This window comes from Dendrobates tinctorius, unplaced genomic scaffold, assembly GCF_039654945.1.
Source record: "Dendrobates tinctorius isolate UK_male_01 unplaced genomic scaffold, ASM3965494v1 ptg000008l, whole genome shotgun sequence".
In the NCBI taxonomy this organism is placed as follows: Eukaryota; Metazoa; Chordata; class Amphibia; order Anura; family Dendrobatidae; genus Dendrobates; species Dendrobates tinctorius.
In genome coordinates this window covers 56,141,100-56,162,661 of record NW_027361676.1, presented here as the reverse complement: position 1 = coordinate 56,162,661, position 21,562 = coordinate 56,141,100, and the positions used below count along the sequence as shown (strand labels likewise).

At 43.4% G+C, this 21,562-nt stretch overlaps 1 protein-coding gene across 7 annotated transcripts in view; it reads right to left on the bottom strand.

The window, feature by feature from the left end:
• Positions 1-21,562, bottom strand: part of WDR17 (WD repeat domain 17) — a 217,495-nt gene that overhangs the window by 158,188 nt on the left and 37,745 nt on the right. For 3 of the 7 annotated variants that reach the window (XM_073577626.1, XM_073577629.1, XM_073577651.1), the window contains exon 1: positions 10,170-10,318. The exons of 2 other annotated variants lie outside the window; for them this stretch is intronic. In XM_073577626.1, the coding sequence (XP_073433727.1) occupies positions 10,170-10,220 (51 nt within the window). In that variant the 5' untranslated portion in view covers positions 10,221-10,318. Of the gene's footprint in view, positions 1-10,169; positions 10,321-21,562 lie in introns of those variants that run through there. 2 more of the 7 variants (XR_012232611.1, XM_073577665.1) reach the window with 1 other exon arrangement.

The window sequence follows — 21,562 nt, the reverse complement described above, 5'->3', positions numbered from 1 at the left end:
ACACAACACCAGTCCCAGAGGATCTGCATGCAGCGATGGCTTAACATCTCCCTTGCCGAACACCACAGGTGGCGTCACGAACTATTCATCAATTCTATTTCATTGTTCTTTCACTCCCCTTTTGCCATGGAGCCCCAGGGCCACGGACCGGGTCACACCTTCCGTGACAACTCCCATTGAGATCAACGGGCCCGATGCCGAGTACCCCGATAGCCCTGGCCGGGCGCTCCATTCACATATCAAATAACAGGTTAATTTGGGGTGTTGTCTAATAAATATGAGGTCTGGAGGTGTATGAGCATCTTTATGTATGTTAGAGTAAAGGGGCTGCTTCAAAGAATATTTCAAGGATGTAAAAAAAAAAACCAAAAGCTCTTAGGCCACGTGCACACACATTGAGTATGTGATTATTTTTGTTACATCAGTATATGTAAGCCCAAACCAGGAGTGAGTGGAAAATGCAGAAGTTCCACTCTTGAAAATACTATGTAAAAAACGCATCAAATACTCAATGTGTGCCCGTGGCCTTACTAAGGCCCTGTGCACACGGTGCAGATTCTGTGCAGTTCTGCAGCAGATTTGGCCCTGCAGAACTGCACGTGATGTACAGTACCATTTAAGGCTATGTAAAACAAAAAACGCTGTGCACATGCTGCAGATTTTTCCGCGCAGATTTGGTGCGGAATAAAAGAAGCAGCATGTCGCTTCTTTTGTGCGGTTTTGCTGCAGTTTTCCACCTGCTCCATTCAGGGCTGTGGAGTCGGAGTCGTGGAGTCGGAGTCGGTGCTCATTTTGGTGGAGTCGGAGTTGGAGTCGGTATAAAATGGACTGACTCCGACTCCTAAAATATATAATAAATTGGGTACAGTAATTCAATGCAGGATGTGCTGAATATTTTTTCATAGGAGTTTGGGAAAGTTATGAAATGTCCTATAAATGGCTGTTCTAGTCCTGATCTAAGGCTACATTCACACACAGCGTTTTTCCTGTGTTTTTTGAGGATACGTTTTTCAGCTGCAAAAGCTGATCATCTTTTTAAAAAACTGCATCACCTGAAAGGTTTTTGAGCTCATAGATAATGTTTTCAATAGCAAAAGCAGATTAGAAATCTGCTCTATCCATTTATCCATATCTGTCTATCCATATCGTATCTGTACCAAAAAGAATGAAAACCGGGTAGTACACCAATATATATTCTGTTCTATCTAAATATCTTGATTATTGGATCATAAAAATGATTAAATGTCTGAGGTTCACATTGTACTACAATAAATTTTTCACTTAAATATAAGCAATATGTGTGGGAGTCGGAGTCGTGGAGTCGGAGTCGGAGTTGGAGTCGGTGTAAGGGAAATGTCGGAGTCGGAGTCGCAGGTTTGGCTTACTGACTCCACAGCCCTGGCTCCATTATAGAAAAATGCAGGGGAAATCCGCACAAAAACTGCACTAAATCTGCACTAAAACTGCAGGTAAAACGCAGGTCATTTTACCTGCAAATTTAGCAAAATCTGCGCGGAAAATTCTGCTGTGGAAATTTCCACGCAGATTTTGCTAAATCTGCAGGTAAAATGACCTGCGTTTTACCTGCAGTTTTAGGGTATGTGCACACGATGCGGATTCTGCTGTGGTTCCGCAGCGTTTCTGCAGTTGCGGGTCCGCAGCAGATTCTGCTGCGTTGTACAGTACCTTTATTTCCTATGGAAATTAAAAAACGCAGTGCACATGCTGCAGATTTTTCCGCGCGGTTTTGCTGCGGTTTACAATCTGCAGCATGTCAGTTGTTTGGTGCAGAAACGCTGGAGTTTTACACCTCATCCATTATGAGGTGTAAAACCGCAGATAAACCGCAGGACTTTTGTCCTGCGAATTTACCTGCGGTTTTCTCTACAAAATCCGCACACCAAGAAAACTACGTGTGCACATACCATCAGTGCAGATTTAGTGCAGTTTTTGTGCGGATTTCCCCTGCATTTTTCACCTGCAGATTTCTATAATGAAGCAGGTGGAAAACTGCAGCAAAACCGCACAAAAGAAGCGACATGCTGCTTCTTTTATTCCGCACCAAATCTGCGCGGAAAAATCTGCAGCATGTGCACAGCGTTTTTTGTTTTACATAGCCTTAAATGGTACTGTACATCACGTGCAGTTCTGCAGGGCCAAATCTGCTGCAGAACTGCACAGAATCTGCACCGTGTGCACAGGGCCTTAGGCTGTGTTCACACACAGTTTTTTTAGCGGTTTTTACCACGGTTCTCACTATAAAACCGCTAAAAATAAGCTGCATAGTCATTTCTATGCATTTTGCACTTTGTGTGCACATTGATGCGTTTTTTACCGCGAAAAAACCGCATTGCGGTAAAAACCGCAGCATGCACATTAATTTTGCGGTTTGTTCCGCGGTTTAGGCTTCTCCCATGCTTTTAGAAACTGCTGCGGTTAAAAACACATCAAAAACGCATCAAAACCGCGCAAAAAACACGCAAAAACTGCCGCGGAAAAATAGGTGCGGTTTCTGGGAAGGGATTCAGGTTTTTGTGCAGAAATTTTCTGCAACGTGTGCACTTACCCTTAGTCTTCTCAGGCCCAGCGCTGCATTTTGGCACTACTCTGTTATTCATCTGCAGCCTTCAATATTGGGTCAAAATGGAAGTCCTCTGATAGAATAGTAAAGGCTGCAGCTAATCAGCACAAATTAATTGGCTGCAGTGGTCACGTAACATATCAATGCCACATTAATGCATGCGGACATAGCGCTGCAATCAGAGAAATGTCATCAATCTAGAAGGTAATTGTGCAGTTTTATCTGTATATATATATAAAAATGAAGTGTGTGTGTGTGTGTCACCAACCAATCGCGAAGCATCTTTCATTTCACCAGAGCTGTTCAAAAGAAGCTGAGCTGTGATTGGTTGCTATGAGCAACAGTTTTCCTTGCAACCAATCACTAAGCATCTCTCATTTCACCAGAGCTGGTTAAAAAAGCTGAGCTGTAATTGGTTGCTATAACCTACAATTTTCCCACTTGACAACACCTCAGCAGACACTGACATGGTGGGAGAAATCTAGCATCCCTGGGAACATAAGCTCCCAGCCATTGTCTGTCCTCTGAAAGAAGCACAGAGCACATGACAGAAATGAATCCCCCCCCTCCCTGCCCATATTCCCATCACACATCCTCCATCATAAAGGCACATCTTCCCTCTTAAAGGGTTCATTGGTATGGAAGTCAGAGCAAATCCATCCAGTGCTTTGGTTTTGACCCCAGGCCTCTCTTAAAGGGATCCCTGGTATGGAAGTTAGGACAGTTCCACTCAGCTCTGTGGTTCTGACCCCAGGGTCTCTTAAAGGGATCATTGGTATGGAACTTAGGGCAAATCCACTCTGCGCTTTGGTACTGACCCCAGGCCCTTCTTAAAGGGATCTCCGGTATGGAAGTCAGGGCAAATCCATCCAGCGCTTTAATTCTGACCCTAGGCCTCTCTTAAAGGGATCCCCGGTATTGAAGTCAGGGCAATTGCCTTCAAATGCTCTGGTACTGATCCCAGGCTCTCTTAAAGGGATCTCCTGTATGGAAGTTATGGCAAATCCCTCAGTGCTCTGATTCTGACCCCAGGGTTCTATTAAAGGGATCATTGGTATGCAAGTCAGGGCAAATCCACTCAGCGCTCTGGTTCTGACCCCAGGCTCTCTTAAAGGGATCCCCGGTATCGAAGTCAGGGCAAATCCACTCTGCGCTTTGGTACAGACCCCAGGCCTCTCTTAAAGGGATCTCCGGTATGGAAGTTAGGGTAAATCCCTCGGTGCTCTGATTCTCACCCGAGGCTTCTATTAAAGAGATCATTGGTATGGAAGTCAGGGCAAATCCACTCAGCGCTCTGGTTCTGACGCCAGGCTGATGGGATGATGTGGGATATTAGTGGTAGTTGTCCGGTGGCTTTGGCTGATGGGATGATGTGGGATATTAGGAGTAGTAGTCCAGTGGCTCTGGCTGACGGGATGATGTGGGATATTATAGTGAATGTTGCTATGCGGAATGGGCGGGGCTCTACACTCAGCTATAGATATATATAATTATAATTTGTTATAACTAACTGTAGTTAGTTACTGTGCCCGGGCAGCGCCGGGCTCTTCAGCTAGTATTTTATAATAGACAGTAAAACTATTAAGGGGTGGGCCAATACTTTAGTGGACACTCCCTTTAAAGAGAACTTGTCAGGTCCCCCATGCCCATCAACCCAGCAGCATTCACTTATTTATGGGTAAATTCCATGCCTAACCAGTCCTGTATAAAGTTTTTCTGTACAAACAAGGTTTAAAACAAGCATTTATACTGTCCCTGTTTCCTATGCCAAAGAACAAAGAAGGCTTTGCCTCTGAAGCTACAGTAGGAGTACGCTTTCCGATTTCAGAGGCACGTACAGCCAATGTCCAGAGGTTTAGAAGAAAACTTCCCTTCATGCGCGAGAAGCGTACACCTGGCTGCAGAGATAGTGACGCTGCCGGAATGAGTGGCGCGCATGCTCCAGATTTGCATGAGCAGTGATGACGCCACTTGTGCAAATTATTTTATCAGGCCCACAGGGGCGCAACAACATGCAAAGAGGGCTGACTAGTCTGGGGCAATGCCACATCGACTAGTCAAAAAAGCCCTCATTAGCAAAGGAAATGGGGACAATATAAATGCTTTTTTTTTAAACCTCATTTTTGCAGAAAAGCATTACACAGGGATAGTTGGGCAGGGAATTTACTTATAAATAAGTGAATGCTGCTGGGTTGGAGGCCATGAGGGATCTGACAGCTTCTCTTTAAGGATTCTACTTGTGGCCTTATAGTGTTGAGCCTTTAGAAGCGCTAAACCTATTCATTATTTCCGGTGGATATATACCTAGTGGATTTCAGCCATGAGTATACATTTGTGTGCCAGTATTTTATGTGTATATTTTAGAGTACGCCTGCATTTAGCTAGTCTGTGTGTCCATATGTAGTGACTATGTGTCGGTGTAAGTATTTATTGCAATAGCTTTACAATGCATTTTATCTGAAAAAGCCATGAGAAAGCAATGCCCATTTTTGTCTAAACAATTGTGAAACATAGTTTGTGTTGGGAAACTTGACAAGCTACTGACCGGTACACAGTCTCCGTGCTTTGGGCGATCTGAGGCGTACATACACTCTGCTACGGACATGTGAAAAAAAAAAATCCTGGAATACTTCACCGGCAGCACCGTGACAAGAAATGTCAGTACACTAAAACAAATATGTATGAAAAATGAAGACACGTAAGTGGTAATGAGACGTCAGTGACAACCAGATCTAAATAATAATCAGGTCATATCTCCCGCATGATGATGGCAATAAAAACAGTATGGCTGAACAGGATTATTTATCATCCTCCTTCATGAACAGATTAAAAAGGCGTCAAAAAGTGATATATACCCCAAAATGCTCTCAGTGAAAAGATCAACACGTTCCACAAAAAACAGGCTGTCATTAGTAAAATAGAAATCCTATGGCAGATTAGTTTTTATTACTTTTCATTTGTGATGCTTTTTCATTTTTGGCCATTTTAACAGTTTAGGGGTTATCAGATATTGTTTTTCCTTATAATCAAACCCCAGACTAGTGTTTTAGTGTTTTGTTTCACTGTCTGGTGGTACAGCATAAATTTAGTGCTATGACTTTGTGTGGGTGGTCGCAAAACCTGTTCTGCGTCCTGACAGGCATGATGAGATGGGCATTGTTGATGCTGTACATTGTCAGCTGCCTCTGCTCCTGTCCAGATATCACACTCGTAGTGTAATGTTCTGTGAGGAGTGGAGGGCCACCAACCATATACTTGGCGAGTCCACTGAATCTGTAGACAGTCTGAGTTTGCAGACGAAGATGGTAACTGACAGTTGCCACCTATACACTTCATGCTGAAACAGGGGCAGGTGCCTAATTTTCCCTTCTAATAATGCCAACCCTGACAATCCTGTTTCACTGTAGGCAACAAGGATTTTTTTTTTTTATTCATTAGACTGTATGCCTTTACAGGCAGGGTCCTCTCTCCTCCTGTACCAGTCGGTGATTTGATTAAAGATTATTGTACTTTTTTTTTATTATGTACACCTCTTTTCACATGTAAAGCGCCATGGAATTCCTACAGTGAACCATGGTGGTGGCAGTATTTTTATGTGGAGCTTCATGAGTGCTGCTGGTGTCCAGGAGCTATATTTCATTGGTGATATCATGAATTCACAGATGTACTGCTCTACATTGTAAGAAGATGCTGCCATCACTTTGTGCTCTTGGTAGACCTGCACTTTTCCAATATGACATTGATCCTATCATGTTTCCACCAGAACCTGTTCCTGCAACATCTGCTTCTGTCACCAGGCGCCACCGTATTCATTCTGTGGGCGGCGCTGGTGATAGAAGGAACGTCAGAACCAGAGGCTCTAGTCGGCGCAGGCTTTGTCCAGAAACACAGAGCTTAGGGTAGTTGGGACCTGTAGTGCTGTCCAGTCTGACAGTATGAATGTGTGTGTGTGCGCGCTGTCCAGCTGGAGATATCGGCTCCCTGCTTCAGCCTATTGGGGAGCACCATACCCTACTTAAGTTTCCAGCTTACTGCTAGAACCTGCCAGATAAGGGAATTACGTTCCTCAGGTTTAGTCCTGTCAGCTCAGATCCTGTGTAGTGTACTTGTTTCCTGTTTTGACTGTATTTTGTTTTACTGATTATTCTTTCGTCTTCTGATTTTGTATTTTTTATGCCCTCTTGATTCTGACCCAGCTACCTGGCCAGCCCTGCTAGCCTGTTCCACCGAGCAGCAGTTTATTCAGTGACGCTGACCCTGGTGCCACTGTCTAAAGGCCCCGTCACACTAAGCGATATCGCTAGCAATATTGCTATAACGTCACTGGTTTTGTGACGTAGCAGCAATATTGCTAGCGATATCGCTATGTGTGATACTTACCTCCGACCGGCTCCCCCACTGATTATCGCTGATCGCACGAGAACAGTCTGGGCAGTTTTTCGTCGTCAGCTTCCTGCTGTGGAGACTAGTGACGCGTGGACGTGGGCGGGAGGACGTCTTCATCGCCTCGTCTGACAGGTAAGTAGCAACCGCTGACCGCTGCTATGTCACTGGTGAGATCTGCCTGTTTGGCAGCTCACTAGTGACCACTTAGCGATTCACCAGCGATCCTGACCGGGTCATATTGTTGTCGGGATCGCTGGTGCATCGCTAAGTGTGACGGTACCTTAAGTCAAAATCTCTACAGGAGTTAGACGGTAAAGGCCAGGGTTACCCTTGGGATCTGGTAAGTGTAGTGACTTGAGCTAAGCCTGTCCGTGGTAGCCATTTTAGAACTGACAGGCGACCACAGACAGAGCCCCATTACAGATCCAAAACACACATCTGTTACATTTTGGAAAAATGTGAATGTGATTCAGTGGCCAAACAGGTCTCCTGATCTATACTCAATCGAACACCTATGGGGAATTCTGAAGAGACAAGCTGAGCATCACTCTCCATCCTGCATCCAGGCTCTAAAAGAGGTCGTTCTTGAAGAATGGAAAAACATAGATGTTGCAATGTTCATTCCATGTCTAGAAGACTTAGGGTATGTGCACACGCTGCGGATTCCGCTGCGTTTCCGCAGCGGTTTTGGCCGCTGCTGAACCGCAGCAGTTTTAGCTGCGGTGTACAGTACCAATCAAATGAATGGTAAAAAAAAACGCTGTGTAGACGTTGTGGAAAAATCCGCGCGGATTTGCTGCGGTTTTGAAACCACAGAAAGAAGTGACATGTCAATTCTTTCTGCGGAATCCGCAGCGGGGTTCCTATCTCCACCATTGTGGAGATGGTGAATCCACAGGACCAAACCGCAGGCAAAACCGCAGATAATCCGCAGGTCTTTTGACCTGCGGTTTATCTGCGTTTTTTGCAAAATCCGTGCGGATTAATCCGCAGCGGATTCCGCAGCATCTGCACACACCCTTAGTGCTGCCCTTAAAAATCATGGACATAGAAAGTACTAGATGTAGTAGTTTTTGATGTTGGGTGTATTCATTTTTTTGCATCAACTAATTTGAGTAAAACTGAAGAGTTTGTAATGAAAGTTATATTATTAATCTTACTTTCATGTTTTGGTTAAACCTGTTAACCTACAGATTAAACCCATATCTGCAGGTTAACAGTGTTATTTCTTTTGACAGGTTCCCGTTAAGATCTTACTTTTCAAAGTGGGTGTACTCATTTATGCTGAACACTCTATATGTACAGTTGGTGGCAATTATATACAGTGGGTAAGGAAAGTATTCAGACCCCTTTAAATTTTTTCACTCTTTGTTTCATTGCAGCCATTTGATAAATTCAAAAAAGTTTGTTTTTTTCTCATTAATGTACACTCTGCACCCCATCTTGACTGAAAAAAAAACAGAAATGTAGAAATTTTTGCAAATTTATTAAAAAAGAAAAACTGAAATATCACATGGTCATAAGTACTCAGACCCTTTGCTCAGACAGTCATATTTAAGTCACATGCTGTTCATTGCCTTGTGATCCTCCTTGAGATGGTTCTTCTCCTTCATTGGAGTCCAGCTGTGTTTAATTAAACATAGGACTTGATGTCAGGAACACCGCACTGCACTTGCTCACTGAGCCAGTGCGCGTGCCCTGAGTACAAAAACAGTGCTCAAAGATACCTGTGGAGCGGGACAGCAGCACGGCTCTTGGATACCCGCTGTTTACCCTAGATACCGCGTGGCTCTTAGTTACCCAATGTTTACGTTGGAAACCAGCGTCGCTGATCGCTGGTCTCTCGCTGCCATATGCAGCGATGCGTGCTGGCCAGCAGGAGACCAACGATCAAAAAATGACCCAGGACGATCCTGCACGATCAGCAATACCCGGCAGGGGGGCCTGTCACTGATCCATGTCACACACAGCGATATCGCTGGAGAGATCGCTGATGCGTCACAAAATGAGCGATCTCGCTGTGTGTGACGGGGCCTTTAGGTGTGTGGAAGGAAACCAGAGTACCACGAAGAAACTCACGCAAACACAGAACATACAAACTCCTTGCAGATGTTGTACTTGATGGGATCTTGAACACAGCCCCTTTGTGGGGCTGCAAAGCAACAGTGCTAACCACTGAGCCACCCTGCTGCCCCACAATCTCTGGACTCTGCAGACCATCTGCAGAAATCACCAGCTCTGTGATCACCTGCACAGAAGACGAGTGATGTGCTCCCTACTATTTTCCATGCTGTAGACTGCTGTGTACATTGGACCAGATTAGCAAGCGATGTGATCTTTTTCCCCCTCCATTTTGGAAGTCTATGTGTTTTGCTTTGCATACGGGCCAAACATAAGTTTGTGTGAAGATACCCATACTGTGACACTATTGGGCCACTGCTGGTTATACAATTTCAGAAAGCTTAAAGCAAAGTGCCCCAAAATTTACGGCAGCCTTTTTGTGTACCCGCTGACACAGGTCTTTAGAACAGACTGAATGGAGATTTTTTTGGCTGCAGAAGAGCATTGCCTGAATGCATTATGGCAGGTACCGCACCTGAGGAGCACACAATATCATATCTGCGGATAATCCATAGAAAGACAGACAAGAAATGTCCGGTACGTTCCCATTACCGGCCCTCTCTGCAGCTCCTCAGACAGATTAAGTACATGCCGCTGACACCACTCGCATTACAATCTCCAGACGGGCGCCGCCGTGCACATGAGAAGTTGTCGGAAACGTCATTCACCAGATCACATTGGACAAGATGGCAGTGGAGGGCTACACAAATGTGTTTTATTCTAGATTAAAGGGACACCTTCCAGAAGTCACCTAGGTCTTATCATTCAATGGCTGCAGGAATAACAAGCAAGCCTGCTACCCTATCCAGCATAGCCGTGAAATATTCGCAGCGGATATCAAAGATTATTTCAGTTTCCACGGAGATGGAAGAAAGCAGAGGGAAAATGCATCAAGCTTCGTAACCAGAATCTCCGGCAGTAAAATGAGCCGTCGTCTGCGGATATTTATAGCAGCCAATATTAAAACTAAAAGGCCGTAATGAAAAGGAAGCGGTCTATAAAGGAGCCCGGATCCTGCCCTCCCTGATGTGCGTGATGGAAATCACTGGGCATAGGGAACCATCCATAAGCACAATCCTACCTTTGCATATGTGTCATATTTTGTGAACCACTTGAGGATTTCCATGTCCATTCCGGATTGCAGTGGCTTCCAGAAGACTGCCGTCTCCTGCTCACTCTCCGAGGTACCCTGCCTGCTCACAGGATAATGCAGCCTTCCTGAAGGATGCTAGGAAAAGCAGGAGTACAGTGTTACACACCGCACTTACACAGGCAAGCAGTAGCCTGGCAACTGCACGCTTTAGGTGTCATTTTGTGTGCTTTCTTTTTATATTCTTTTTTTTTTCTATTTTGTCACTTTATCATTCAAGATTATTTGCATTAAAAATGTGTTGAAAAGCGCATCAACTGGGATAAAGAAATCACTTAACCCCAAGCGGATGCTAAAAGTTGCTGTCTGTGAAGTGATAAGGTCAGCTAAAGCAACAGAGTTAGGTAACAGGTTATAGGACTACCAAAATAAATAGTTGTACCTGAATATAAAGGTTTCAAAGAAGATTCCCACAGTTGTCAACTAAGGCCACATTCAAACATTCAGTACACTTCAGTGCAAACAGACTGCTTATCTCTCAATAAATGAGAAAAACACTTGCTAATCAGGTGAAATGAGACTTGGCTTGCACAAAATATCATTGTTCTTTGTAAACAGGAAACTGCCCTGCCGAGAACAATGGCAGCCTACAGCTCTGGCAAAAACGAAAGGCCCTTTTACATTTAGCGATGCACCAGCGATCCCGACCACGATACGACCCGGCCAGGATGGCTGGTGCATCGCTAAACGATCGCTAGTGAGCTGCCAGACAAGCAGATCTCACAGCGATGCAGCAGCGATACAGCGGACGATACTTACCTTTCAGACGCGGTGATCCTGACATCCTCCCGCCCGCGTCCACGCGTCGCTCGTCGGCGCCACAAGAAGCGCCCGACGAGAAATGGAGCCGGCTGATCTCGCGTGATCAGCGACAGACAGCGGGGGAGCTGGTCGGAGGTAAGTACCACACATAGCGATATCGCTATAACGTCACAAAATCGGTGACGTTATAGCGATATTGCTAGCAATATCGCTATGTGTAAAACCCCCTTAAGACACCACTGTACAATTTTATAAAATTGAGCTTCTCTACATGTCTGACAGCCATTTGAATTCCAACCAGAGTACATCTGATTCTACTTAATGTGCTTCTGATTAGGTTATTTAACAGAGGAAAGTATAAAAAAAAACTCTGCTGTGGTGTTCAAAATCCTCTTGCAATAGGACAAGCTGGATGGCAAAAAAAGTGCTAGTAATATCCCAAAAGTAATAGGAATGAAGAAATAACTTTTAACCATGCCAAAGGAGTTGAAAAGAAAAGTCTTGAGTGAGGAAAAGAAGGGGTCAATTCTGGCTTTACTAGCAGAGGGATACAGTGAGCGTCATGTTGCCTCCATCCATAAAATTTCTATGATGGCAGTCCATTACAAAAAGGTCAAGCAGCAGACATTGGGGACAACAAAGCTGCAGAACGCCAGAGGGTGAAAAAGATTTTCCATTGACCGGGACGACCGTCATCTTATTCGAATATCAATCAGCATCCACAGGATGACATCAAGTGACCTCCAAAGGAATGGCAAATGGCAGCTTGGGTTAAGTACATGGCAAGAACAGTTCGTAACAGGCTCCTAGAGACAGGACTCAAGTCATGGAAAGCTAGAAAAAAGCCTTTCATCAAACAGAAACAAAGGAGAGACAGGCTGAAGTTGGCCAAACACCATAAGGATTGGACCATAGAGGACTGGAGTAAGGTAATCTTCTCTGATGAGTCTAATTTTCAGCTTTGCCCAACAACTGGTCATCTAATGGTTACTCGGAGACCTGGAGATGTGTACAAGCCACAGTTTCTTGCACCCACTGTGAAATTTGGTGGAGGATCGGTGATGATCTGGGGATGCTTCAGCAAGGCTGGAATTAGGCAGGTTAATCTTTGCGAAGGACGTATGAATCAAGCCGCATACAAGGTTATCCTGGAAAAACGGTTGATTCCTTCTGCTCAGGCAATGTTCCCCAACTCTGAGGACTGTTTTTTCCAGCAGGACAATGCGCCATGCCACACAGCTAGATCAATCAATGTGTGGATGAAGGACCACCACATCAAATCCCTGTCATGGCCAGCACAATCTCCAGACCTGAACCCCACTGAAAACCTCTGGAATGTAACCAAGAGGAAGATGGATAGTCACAAGCCATCAAACAAAGAAAAACTGCTTAAATTTTTGTACCAGGAGGGGCATAAGGTCACCCAAGAGCAATGTGAAAAACTGGTGGAAAGAATGCCAAGACGCATGAAAGCTGTGATTAAAAATCATGGTTCTCCACAAAATAGTGATTTCTGAACTCTTCCTGAGTTAAAACATTAGTACTGTTGTTTCTAAATGATTATGAACTTGCTTTCGTAGCATTATTTGAGGTCTGCCAGCACTGCATTTTTTTGTTATTTTGACCATTTCTCATTTTCTGAAAATAAATACAAAATTTAGTGCTTGGAAATTCAAAGACATGTTGTCAGTAATTTGTAGAATAACAGAGCAATTTGCATTTTACTCAAAAATATATTTATAAAGAGAAAAATCAGACAAACTGAAAATTTTGCAGTGGTCTCTTAACTTTTGCCAGAGCTGTATGTGCACAGAACAATCTATTACTGATGATGCATGTGTGTGCATGACTGCGTGTGTGACTGCATGCGTGACTGTGTGAGTGACTGCATTTATGTGTGTGACTGCATGTGTTTGTGACTGCGGGTGTGTATGTGTGCGACTGCATGTGTGTGCGTGACTACAGGTGTGTGTATATGTGACTGTGTGTATGACTGCATGGGTGTGCATGTGTGACTGTGTGTGACTGTATGCGTGACTACGGGTGTTGTGACTGCATGTGTGACTGAATGTGTGATACTGTGTGTGACTGCATATGTGTGCATGACTACCTGTGTGTATATGTCGGACTGCGTGTGTGACTCCATGCGTGACTGCATGTGTAATTATGTAAAAAACTAGGCATTCTTGCGGTTTTGTAACCACAGATGTTACTTTTATTATGTAGAAGTATCTAGACAAAATAAGAGACATTTCGGTCAAAATCTGAACTTTATCAGTCAGCTGGATAGATGAATCACTGTAAAGTGCAACGTTGGGTGAAGCTACTGTATGTGGTATCCATCGCCACACAGGAAAGCACTGACTTATGAAGGTCAGGTTTTGACCAAAACGTCTCAAATTTTGTCTGGATACTTCTACATAATAAAATTAACATCCATGTTTACAAAACCACAAGAATGCTAAGTTTTTTACATAATTACTTATGGATTTCAATTCTACTTGTGCATCAACCTAGTCGGAAGAACAGTGTTTGTTTTTTGAGTGCCTGTGTGTGTGGACCAGTTTACACAAAAAAAATGTATATATGAGGATTATCAATAACTAGCCAAAAAATTTATTTACTTAAAAATCAGGTCGCACATAGCTCCCTAGATACAGTATGAGCCCTATATAGACTCTTACAGTGTGTACGGAAAGTATTCAGACCCCTTTACATTTTTGACTCTTTGTTTCATTGTAGCCATTTGGTAAATTCAAAAAAGTTCATTTTGTTCTCATTAGTGTACACTCTGCACCCCATCTTGACTGAAAAAAAACAGAAATGTAGAAATTTTTGCAAATTTATTAAAAAAGAAAAACTGAACTATCACATGGTCATAAGTACTCAGACCCTTTATTCAGACACTCATATTTAAGTCACATGCTGCCCATTTCCTTGTGATCCTCCTTGAGATGGTTCTTCTTCATTGGAGTCCAGCGGTGTTTAATTAAACTGATAGGACTTGATTTGTAAAGACACACCCCTGTCTACATAAGACCTCACAGATCACAATGCATGTCAGACCAAATGAGAATCATGAGGTCAAAGGAACTGGCCAAGGAGCTCAGAGACAGAATAGTGGCAAGGCACAGATCTAGCCAAGGTTACAATAGAATTTCTGCAGTACTCAAGGTTCCTAAGAGCACAGTGGCCTCCATAATCCTTAAATGGAAGAAGTTTGGGACCACCAGAAGTATTCCTAGACCTGTCTGTCCAGCCAAACTGAGCAATCGGGAGAGAAAAGCCTTGGTGAGGGAGGTAAAGAAGAACCCAAGATCACTGTGGCTGAGCTCCACAGATGCAGTAGGGAGATGGGAAAAAGTTCCACAAAGTCAACTATTACTGCAGCCCTCCACCAGTCGGGTCTTTATGGCAGAGTGGCTCGACAGAAGCCTCTCCTCAGTGCAAGACATATGAAAGCCAGCATATAGTTTGCTAAAAAAAAATACATGAAGGACTCCCAGACTATGAGAAATAAGATTCTCTGGTCTGATGAGATGAAGATAGAATTATCACCAAAAAGTTCTAAGCGGTATGTGTGAAGAAAACCAGGCACTGCTCATCACCTGCCCAATACAATCCCAAGAGTGAAACATGGTGGTGGCAGCATCATGCTATGGGCGTGTTTTTAAGCTGCAGGGACGGGATGACTGGTTGCAATTGAAAGAAACATGAATTTGGCCAAGTACAGGAGATATCCTGGATGAAAACCTCTTCCAGAGTGCTCTGGACCTCAGACTTGGCCGAAGGTTCACCTTCCAACAAGACAATGACCCTAAGAACACAGCTAAAAATAACAAAGGAGTGGCTTCAGAACAACTCTGTGACCATTCTTGACTGGCCCAGCCAGAGCCCTGACCTAAACCCAATTGAGCATCTCTGGAGAGACCTGAAAATGGCTGTCCACCAGCATTCACCATCCAACCAGACGGGACTGGAGAGGATCTGCAAGGAAGAATGGAAGGATCCCCAAATCCAGGTGTGAACAACTTGTTGCATCATTCCAAAGAAGACTCATGGCTGTACTAGCTCAAAAGGATGCTTCTACTCAATACTGAGCAAAGGGTCTAAATACTTATGACCATGTGATATTTCAGCTTGTTTTTTTTTAATAAATTTGCAAACATTTCTACATTTCTGTTTTTTTTTCAGTCAAGATTTGTTTCAGAGCGTACATTAATGAGAAAAAAATGAACTTTTTTGAATTTACCAAATGGCTGAAAAGAAACAAAGAGTGAACAATTTAAAGGGGTCTGAATACTTTCCGTACCCACTGTACATACAGTATGATCACGCACATAGCTCCCTACATTAAGTATGAGCCCCCATATAGTCTCCTATATACAGTATGAGCCTGCACATTGCTTCCTAAATACAATATGAGCCCCCATATAGCCTCCTATATATAGTATGAGCCTTCACATAGCCTTCAATATATATATATAGTATAAGCATGCACATAGCTCTAGATACAGTATAAGCCAATATATATATATATATATATATAGCCTCTTATATACAGTATGAGCACGCACATAGCTCTCTAGATCAAGTATGAACACCCATATAGCCTCCTATATACAGTATGACCCTTCACATAGCTCTCTATATATTGTATGAGCACACACATAGCTCACTAGATACAGTACGAGCCCCCATATAGCCTCCTATGGATAGTATGAGCCTTCACATAGCCTTGTATATATAGTATGAGCACGCACATAGCTCCCTAGATACAGTATGAGCCCCCATATAGTCTCCTATATACAGTATGAGCCTTCACATAGCCTTCTATATACAGTATGAACACGCACATAGCTCCCTAAGTACAGTTGTGCTCAAAAGTTTACATACCCCGGCAGAATTTTTGCTTTCTTGGCCTTTTTTCAGGGAATATGAATGAAAACAACAAAACTTTTTTTCCACTCATGGTTTGAAGTTGGGTGAAGCCACTTAATGTCAAACTACTGTGTTTTCTCTTTTTAAATCATAATGACAACCCAAAACATCCAAATGACCCTGATCAAAAGTTTACATACCAAAATTCTTAATACCGTGAATTGTCCCCTCTAACATAAATGACAGTTTGAAGTCTTTTTGGTAGTTGTGGATGAGGTTCTTTATTTTCTGGGATGGTAAAGCTGCCAACTCTTCTTGGCAAAAAGCCTCCAGTTCCTGTAAATTCCTGGGCTGTCTAAAATGAACTGCGCACTTGAGATCTCCCCAGAGTGGCTCAATGATATTGAGGTCAGGAGACTGAGATGGCCACTCACGAACCTTCACTTTGTTCTGCTGTAGCCAATGACAGGTCGACTTGGCCTTGTGTTTTGGATCGTTGTTATTTTGGAACATCCAAGTACGTCCCATGCGAAGCTTTCGGCCTGATGAGTGCAAATTTGCCTCTGGTATTTTCTGATAACGTGCTGCATTCATCTTTCCTTCAACTTTGACCAAGTGTCCTGTGCCTTTGTAGCTCACATATCCCCAAAACATCACCGATCCACTTACGTGCTTTACAGTGGGGATGGTGTTCCTTTCATCATAGGCCTTGTTGACCTGTCTTCAAATGTAACATGTATGGTTGTGGCCAAAAAGTTCAATTTTGGCCTAGTCACTCCTGTAAGGAAAACACATGCAAGAGAGAGCCAGGGGGAAATGCATATCACCCCAACATCACCAATCTGTGATGGAGCATACACAGTCACAGCTCTCTAGCACCCTCTTACCCTGAGGTCAGTCAGGGAACTTCACCTAGGATAAGTAGTTGCCGGAGAAGCTGCCCAATCACATACTGGTTATCGGAGCACTCTGCAGTGAGGGCGGTATATATATCACCAGTCCCAGGCCTGGAATATATAGATATATAAACCTCCGGTCCATCACTGCCATGATCCCCCTATAACACCAGTATGGTATGCTGCCACCAGCTCCTCGTTAGATATAAGCCTGGTCCGTTAACAAGCTTATATTGGGACAGAAACCAACCTCAGAACTAGCCGAACTCACGGACGTGGGATATTGGGTTTCGAGATAAGAGCAGCCAAAAGGTACACTAGATACTACAAATATATACAGGGTAATATACAGATATTACAGCCAGAATTACAGACAAAAGTAGGGTACAGGTTAGGGACAGCAGTTAGCTGGATGTCTCACATTACCGTTTCATATCACTTGTGGATGGAGGGAAGCGCTCGTATCCACAGGTACCTTCTTAGTTTCTGGGCAGTCTTCACACGACTCGACGTGACATGGCTTCCATGGCAGAACAAAGACAATGTCTACATGTGTGTAGCTAGCTTTTAACCCCTAGCTAGCCCCCTCCCATATTTGCCACCGCCCATCTGGGTTGGATCGAATTCTCCTCCCTCGATCTCCTAGCTGAAATAATTCCCAATATCTAGGATGGGTCATAACCTCCTAGCGGGAGGTCCAAACAGGACGACTGAAGTCTCAATGGGTTAGTTGGGGCTGGACCAATACAGAGAGTCCAAACTTGGGTAGGCTAAGAAGTTCTGGAGACCGAATCTCAATAGCTCGGTATCCGGTACAGCTAGAGAAATATGAGACACAGGGGTGCGCGTGGAGGGCTCCCAGGGTTTTGATGGTATATTGGACTTACCCCTGAGATTCACGGTACTCTCAGAATTTATATCTAGGTGTGTCTGGAGCTTCCTTTAATGTTGGCTGCCTTGCACAAAAGACAGTAGGGGGTCCTAGCTCTGTCCCTCCTCACCTTCATTAAAACATGGCCTCTAATTCTCTGGCCATTTGGCAAAAGTTCTGTTTTTTGGGGGATTTGTGTACTTCTCCCAAGTGTAGTGGCAACTTCAGGAGTGGAGGAAGATCTCTGGACAATATTGGGCCTGAATTAATAAATCCAAAATGAAGTCTCCCTTGTCCCTCACAACTCCAAATTACCTTGATCCAGAAGTTTTGAGGCTTGTCTCTGTGCTGTTTTGCGTATTATAGGTGAGATACTTTGTGGCTTTTGCGCAGTAATGGCTTTCTTCCGGCGACTCTACTATGCAGCCCATTTTTTTTTTTTTTCAAGCGCCTCCTTATTGTGCATCTTGAAACAGCCACACTGCTAGTTTTCAGAGAGTCCAGTATATTAGCTGATGATATTTGTGGGTTTTTCTTTGCATCCCAAACAATTTACCTGGCAGTGGTGGATGAAATTTTTGTATGTCTACCTGACCATGGTTTTGTTTTTACAGAGCTCCTGATTTTCCATTTGCTAATCACAGTTTGAACGCTGGCATTATCAATTACTTGAATATCTTTTCGTATCCAAAAAAGACAAAAAACACACCGGCGCTGCAAATACACAGTCAATAGATAAGCTGCTGGCACACCTGGCAAATTGAGTGTGCTATCTGCCACTGGAAAAAAACTACAACAAAACTGAAGGTGGCCGCGCTTATAGCGCTGTGTAATGAATATATCACCCAAACTGAAAATAGCAGTCAAACTTTAAAAACAGGCATTACTCACTGTTGCGAAGGCTAATTATGGCTGATCATGTCGCTCTTGTATTCACAATTGTTGAAAAGAAAAAATCTCTGAACTAAAACAAAAGCAGGGAGCGTCCTCCCGTTTGCAAAAAAGACACAGCTCCCCGCAGGAGAGCGCGTCCCCCTGGGCGGCAGACAGCCACGGCCGATGGCGCCACCGAACAGTAGCGTGGTGAGCAGGGGGCGTGACTGGCGGGGGGGCGTGAATTGTGGGTGGTGATGTCGCCGTGCAAGAACCAATCCTGACGCGTTTCGGGGAAGCCGTCCCCCTTCCTCAAAGGTCCTTTGAGGAAGGGGGACGGCTTCCCCGAAACGCGTCAGGATTGGTTCTTGCACGGCGACGTCACCACCCACAATTCACGCCCCCCGCCAGTCACGCCCCCTGCTCACCACGCTACTGTTCGGCGGCGCCATCGGCCGTGGCTGTCTGCCGCCCAGGGGGACGAGCTCTCCTGCGGGGAGCTGTGTCTTTTTTGCAAACGGGAGGACGCTCCCTGCTTTTGTTTTAGTTCAGAGATTTTTTCTTTTCAACAATTGTGAATACAAGAGCGACATGATCAATCATCTTTTCGTATCCCTTTCCCGTTTTATACAGTTCAACTACCTTTTCCCATAGATCCGTTGACAATTCTTTTGCTTTCCCCATGACTCACAATCCAGAAACATCAGTGGCTGGATGAAAGATGCAAGAGTCTGTCTGGATCCTGGAAACTCACTCAGCTTTTATGCACACACTGACTACAAGCAAACAGGTCTAAGCAATTTAATCTACTGTATATCCATATTCCTAAGCTCAAAAAAAAAAGAAAATACTCCCTCCTCCCTTTATATAAAATACCATCCTTAACAGTAGGCGAAGCTGATTAGCTAACTCGATCGATTAGACAGCAGTCTTTTCATGTATATCATACCACACCGTTTTGAACATATGGATATATACTCTGATATTGTGTGTTTGTTTTTTATTTATTTAATGTATGGGTTTATCTTTTTGGTTTTAATCTAAATTGATGTAGAGGGCTATGTGAGGGCTCATACAGTGTGAAGGGGCTCTGTGTGGGCCCATATTGTATATAGAAGGGCAGTGTGGGGTCTCATACTGTATGTAGTGGGGATGTGGATGCATATTACCTGAGCCTGTGGGTTTTTATTCTCATTGCAGTACGGCGTATGGTCTCCTTTCCTTGTCCCGATTGAAGGAATTCCCTAATAAATCTCTGAATAACCAAAAGAAGGGGAAACGCATGCCATTAAGCTAAGTACACAACTGTTCAGGCCATAAAGGGTCTCTGTCTATATATATATATATTTATAGTCCATGTCCATAGAAACGTGACTATGAGGTATATGGAAACTGTTCAGGCCATAAAGGGTCTCTATATATATTCCATGTCCATAGAAACGACTATGAGGTATATGGATTTTTTAAACTACATAGAGAATTTTTACGTTTATTTGGATATGGTTTACATGTACAAGGGCACCACATATTGATGGCTTTGGTTGTTAATTGAGGGGGCTATGTGGGAGCTGATATTGTATGTGGGGGCTCATACAGTATATAGTCAGCATACTTAATTCTGCTAAGTATTAAGTCATACAATTAATATATAAAAATAATTAATATGTTAATACTAATATTGAGCAGAATTAATTTCAGCTTAATGGTGTGGCCTCTATAACAGATACGGTCTGTCATGTGGGAAAATGAATCTCTCTCCCCTGCTCTATTATGTATAGCGCTATGTTATGTACAGTGCCGTACATAAGGGAAAAATATCTCGTCGTTTAACATCTGCCGATGTGCCCCAGAGCACCTGTGTGTTACTCACATGCCCTGTGAAATGATTTATCAAAGCTGATCATGTGACATGTCACGTGAGACATCAGGTACCAGGGGGCCATGCCTTCTTAATTCCCCGAGGCCCTGGCTACTCTTAATCCACCCCTGCTCATGTCCACATAGCTTAATTTTTAACCACAATTATACACAATCAAAGGATGACGGCATACGTTGGTCTCACAAAATGTTATCTTTCTGGTTGAATTTTTTTGTCCATGGTCCTCTATAATTCCAGGGCAGAGTGGCCAAATTTAGTCAATCATTACACACTCTGACATGGCTCACTTTGCTTTTTCTTTTTCTCATGCTCCTTTGATCTTCCAAGTTTAATCTGATATGTTGATGGTCAAATAATTTTGCATAATTAATCATTCCCAGTTTGCCCATTATCTTATGTATGCTTAGGTCCATAAAAGACACATAAGGATACAAACAGCGCCACCTGCCTTCAGCAACCTCACCTCCCGGAGCCACTGTGGCGGGGATCAAGAATCAAAGGAAGGATACCAGTATGTTGCATTATTGGATTACATATACCTCTTTACTTTGGCAACGTTTAAAGCGAACATGTTAGCACTTTTGGCCGATATAAGATAAGGCCACTGCCTTTCAGGGCTTATCTACAGCATTTTATAATGCTGTAGATAAGCCCCCGATCCAGGGTGGATTTGATTTAAATCTAACTGATTTAAATCACGATTTAAATCACGATTTAAATCACTAGTCAGTAAGGCTTGATTTAAATCAGTGATTTAAATCAAAGTTTCTACCTAAACTAGTTCTTGCTACTTTAACATGCAAGTAGATGAAGATTTTTAGAATCACTTTTTATATTACTTTTTTCTCCCCAGTTTAATGGGTTAATCATTCATATTTGGACACCACTGTTCTGTTGTACTTAGGAAGGAGAAAAATAATCCTGACCTTAATAACAATTTAAATAGATTTATTCAACTGAAACAATAACAACATTACAGCATAAGTTATTTGCTTAAACAAACATCCATGTTTGTTAACTAATTTGGCTAAACAAAATATATATATATTTTAAGAAACTTAGACTGTCAGCCCAGCCGACACATGAAAAACTTAAATACTACTGTCCCTGCTGTCCTCTGTAGCTCACTTGTCGTCATCTTCATCATCATCTTCTTCTTTGT